General features: G+C 39.2%; 1 protein-coding gene across 1 annotated transcript; it reads left to right on the top strand.

Annotated features, from left to right (window-relative positions):
- Positions 1–925: 925 nt before the first annotated feature.
- On the top strand, positions 926–4,876 carry LOC131596723 (uncharacterized). The gene is made up of 4 exons (XM_058869467.1): positions 926–1,171; positions 1,847–2,137; positions 2,942–3,074; positions 3,186–4,876. The coding sequence occupies exons 1-4, from the start codon at positions 926–928 to the stop codon at positions 4,874–4,876; spliced, it is 2,361 nt and encodes a 786-aa protein (XP_058725450.1).
- Positions 4,877–5,152: the final 276 nt, after the last annotated feature.

Genomic DNA, 5,152 nt, shown 5'->3' with positions numbered 1-5,152 from the left:
TAATGAGGGGAGTCATATCCAAAGATAACTGTTACTTGTGGGTCTCTCATGAATCTAACTACTCAACTGTATGTTCTAAAGAAGAAGATGTTTGGGATGGCATCAAAAACTTGGTCACCTTCATCTAAGAGGTATGAAAAAGATTATTTCTATGGAAGCTGTGAGAGGAATTCCCAAGTTACAAATTGATGAAGGAAGAATTTGTGGTGAATGTCAGGTAGGAAAACAAACCAGGATGTCACATCCAAAGGTTAGACATCTGACTACTTCCAGGGTTCTAGAACTGCTCCACATGGACTTGATGGGACCTATGCAAATGGAAAGTCTTGGAGGAAAGAAATATGCTTATATGGTTGTGGACGATTACTCCAGATACACTTGGATAAACTTCATTAGAGAAAAGTCAGATGTGTTTGATGTTTTCAAAGACCTTTGTCAAAGAATTCAAAGGGAAAAGGAAAATGATGTTGTAAGAATCAGAAGTGATCATGGAAAGGAATTTGAGAATCAAAAATTTGCTGATTTTTGCTCCTCTGAAGGTATACACCATGAGTTTTCATCTCCTATTACTCCACAGCAAAATGGGGTAGTTGAAAGGAAAAACAGAACCATTCAAGAATCAGCCAGAGCTATGATTCATGCTAAGAAACTCCCTATTTATTTTTGGGCTGAAGCCATGAATACTGCCTGTTATGTTCATAATAGAGTTACCTTAAGGAAAGGAACCTCTACCACTCTGTATGAGATCCGGAAGGGAAGAAAACCCACTGTCAAATACTTCCATGTATTTGGTAGTAAGTGTTACATCCTTGCTGATAGAGATCACAGAAGGAAGATGGATTCCAAGAGTGATGAAGGGATTTTTCTTGGCTACTCTACAAATAGCAGAGCCTATAGAGTTTTCAACTCAAGAACGAGGATAATCATGGAATCCATAAATGTGGTGGTTGATGATGAACACAAACAAGCAGATGTCACATATGATGTTGGAACATTCTGGGAACACGCAGCTGAAGAATCTAAGAAAGAAGATGATTGCAGTCCCACTATTGTAAAAGCTGAAGCTGAACCCTCTAACAAAGGACCATCTATAAGAGTTCAAAAAGATCATCCTAGTGAACTTATTATAGGAGATCCCAACAGTGGAGTAGTTACAAGGTCAAGAGAACAGGTCTCAAACTCCTGTTTTGTATCAAAAATTGAACCCAAGAATGTTAAGGAAGCTCTGACATATGAGTTTTGGATTAATGCTATGCAAGAAGAATTAGGCCAGTTTGAAAGGAATGAAGTATGGGAGCTGGTTCCAAGACCTAAAGATACAAATGTCATTGGAACTAAATGGGTTTACAAGAATAAGTCAGATGAACTAGGAACTATAATCAGAAATAAAGCAAGGCTAGTTGCTCAAGGATACACTCAAGTTGAAGGAATTGACTTTGATGAAACTTTTGCTCCTGTTGCTAGACTTGAGTCAACTAGATTGTTGTTAGGAGTTTCTTGTATTCTGAAATTCAAACTATACCAGATGGATGTGAAGAGTGCTTTCTTAAATGGTTACTTGAGTGAGGAAGTCTATGTGGAATAACCTAAAGGCTTTGCTGATCCAAACCATCCTGATCATGTGTACAAACTAAGAAAAGCTCTTTATGGGCTGAAACAAGCCCCTAGAGCTTGGTATGAGAGACTAACTGAGTTTCTTACTAGTAATGGTTACAGGAAAGGAGGGATAGATAAAACTCTCTTTGTTAAAGATGAAGGAGGAAAGATCCTGATTGCTCAAATCTATGTGGATGATATTGTGTTTGGTGGAATGTCAGACACGATGATTAAACATTTTGTTGACCAGATGCAATCAGAATTTGAAATGAGTCTAGTTGGAGAATTAACTTACTTTCTTAGACTGCAAGTTAAACAGATGGAAGACTCAATTTTTCTCTCTCAGAGCAAGTATGCCAAAAACATTGTCAAAAAATTTGGGATGGAGAATGCTAGTCACAAAAGAACACCTGCACCTACTCATTTAAAATTGTCCAAAGATGAAAAGGGCACAAATGTTGATCAAAGCTTGTATAGAAGCATGATAGGAAGCCTGCTGTATCTCACAGCTAGTAGGCCTGATATTGATTTTGCTATTGGGGTGTGTGCTAGATATCAAGCAGAACCCAAGATCAGTCACATAAATCAAGTCAAGAGGATTCTAAAATATGTGAATGGTACTTGTGAGTATGGTATGCTCTACTCTCATGGGTGTGAACCAATTCTCACTGGATATTGTGACGCAGACTAGGTTGGAAGTGCTGATGACAGAAAAAGTACTTCAGGAGGATGTTTCTTCTTGGGGAATAACCTCATCTCATGGTTCAGCAAGAAACAAAATTGTGTATCCCTATCTACTGCAGAGGCAGAATACATTGCAGCAGGAAGTAGTTGTTCTCAGCTTGTTTTGATGAAACAAATGTTAACAGAATATAATGTCACACAAGGTGTCATGACATTATATTGTGACAACTTAAGTGCCATTAATATCTCAAAGAATCCTATCCAGCATAGCAGGACCAAGCACATTGATATTAGGCATCACTTCATAAGAGATCTTGTTGAAGATAAAGTAATTGCCTTGGAACATGTTGCTACTAACCTTCAACTGGCTGATATTTTCACAAAAGCTTTGGATGCTAATCAATTTGAAAATTTGAGAAGTAAGCTAGGCATTTGTCTTTATGAGGGATTATAGCAATTAACTGGGTGTGGGGCCAACAGTATTCTACTCTCCAAATATTCGTTATCATTACATATTAAAGTGTATTTTCCCCCTCCTTTTCACTCCTTCCAAACGGTTCCCATTCCCACAAAACCTATTTTCGGCATTCACTCTACCTCACTGATTCGCTGCATTCACAAACCCTTCTCCATCATTTCATTCACTCTCAGCATGTCTCAGATTTCTCCTTCAAAGAAGACTACTTCACGCTCTGAAACAGCATCCGACTCTAGGGCACCAAATATGGTAGGTGATCAGGATGTTGTGCTGGATGTTGCGCCATTAAACTCGGTGCCGGCTACTGATCCTGTTGGTAGTATACCAAGAAAGATGCATGCAAGAAAATCAACTGGTGGGTCTATTCGAGAAACGTTTTCTGCTAGGGATAAATAGGGTTCTGTTTATGTCCACAATGCGATTGCAGGTCTTGTCACGAGAATCTTGAATGAAGGTCACAAGGTAGAAGGAATATCAGTTCCTTTAGCTCAAGCTCCTGCTCCTGAGAACAACAAAGACGATCAAGTTGATGCTAGCAAAGATCATGTTGATGTCGAAACATCTGAAGCTAACATTGTTGAGAGTTCTGATGCTAAAGAGGTTGAATCATCTGAAGATAAAGATGCGGAGATTCTTGAAACAGAGAAAGCTGAAGAGGTCACTGCTACTTCTCCTAAAGAGAAGCCTACTCGCCCTACTGACAGTGCAAATGATGTGGTGGATCTGGATAATCTTGATGATCCTATTGACATTGCTGATGATGAGCTCATCTCTAGCATTTCCAACAGAGTCAAGGCTCGAAGGGGAAAGCAGGTTGATGATCAACATCCTCCCAAGACTAAAGTTGCTCCTCTAAAGAATGCCACCAAAGAAAAGATCAAGCAGGTCTCTGTTGAACCTTCAAGAACTTGGAGCAAGGTTGTTGTGAAGAAGAGAAAAGAAAGAAGTGTTTCTGACTCCGAAGACAATGTCCTAAGTGATGTCCCTGACATCCCTTCAAAGAAGAAGATTGCTGTCACAAAATCCTCCACAAAGGTTCGTGATGTTCCCTTGGACAACATTTATCTGCACTATGCTTCAAATTCTATTCAGTGGAAGTTTGTTTATCAAAGAAGACTGGCTCTGGAAAAAGAACTTGCAAATGATGCTCTGGAATGTCAAGAGGTCATGAAGCTCATCAATTCTGCAGGTTTGCTTAAAACTGTTACTCATTTTTCTAAATGCTATGAAATGCTCGTGAAGGAGTTTATAGTAAATTTGTCTCAAGATTGTGCTGATGGGAGAACTGAGGATTTTCATAAGGTGTATGTTAGAAGAAAATGTATAGATTTTTCCCCTACTGTTATCAACCTCTATCTAGGTAGAGATGATGAGGCTCAACCTGAGCTTGAAGTGACTGACAATGAAGTATGCAAAGTTATCACTGGTGGTAAGGTTAAGAAATGGCCCATAAAGAGTAAATTGTCTGCTAGTCTTTTGAATGTCAGGTATGCCTTGCTGCATAAAATTGGTGCTGCAAACTGGGTGCCTACCAATCACACTTCTACCATTGCTGTTGGCCTAGGTAGATTCATATATGCTGTGGGAACCAAGACAAAATTTGACTATGGGACTTACATATTTGGTCAAACTATGAGGCATGTTGGTACCTCTGCTACCAAGCTACCCATTGCTTTTCCATCCCTGATATGTGGGATAATCCTCAAGCAATACCCTGGAATTCTGAAAGCTAAAGATTCTGTATGTAAGAGGGAGAGTGCTTTGTCATTTCACTATAAGCTGCTCCAAAGGTCAGATGACATAACATCTGCTGGGACATCACAACCCAGCAAGTCTTTGAACAAAACCTTTCTAATTGCTGAGCTGAAAGAGACTTGTAAAGAGTTGGACAACAGGAAGATGAAGCTTGAAAAGCTCATTCAAAGTCTTGAGCAGTCTGCAGATGATGATCATGCTGGTGGAAGTGATGGTGACAATATGGATGAAGACAAAGTTGCTGATAGTGGTGATGAGGAAGAGGCTGAGGATGGTGAGGGTACTGAAGATACTGGGAGTAGTGATGCTGATGAAGAGACTAGTGGCTCTAGTGATGAAGAGACTGATGGATCTGACAATTAGCTCTACTTCTGTTTTGCTGGTGTCTCTTTTATGTTGATCTTCTGTTTGTGTTTGGCTTCCTTTTGTAGCTAAAAAGGGGGAGTGATGGATATTTTGGTTGATGGATATTTTGGTTTTTTGTTGTTATTTTCTGATATTTTGGATGTTTTCTGGTTCTCCTTGACAATGATAAGTGGTATTCTGTAACAGATGATTAAATAGATGTTTTCTGGTTTTCTGGTGATTAAACAAGCTGGCTGTTGTTTTACTACAGAATTTATTTTTCTGTTTTCTTGG

The sequence above is a fragment of the Vicia villosa genome, linkage group LG4 (assembly GCF_029867415.1).
Source record: "Vicia villosa cultivar HV-30 ecotype Madison, WI linkage group LG4, Vvil1.0, whole genome shotgun sequence".
Taxonomy (NCBI): Eukaryota; Viridiplantae; Streptophyta; class Magnoliopsida; order Fabales; family Fabaceae; genus Vicia; species Vicia villosa.
Note: the sequence above shows the minus strand (reverse complement) of the source record. Positions and strands in the feature narration are given on the sequence as shown.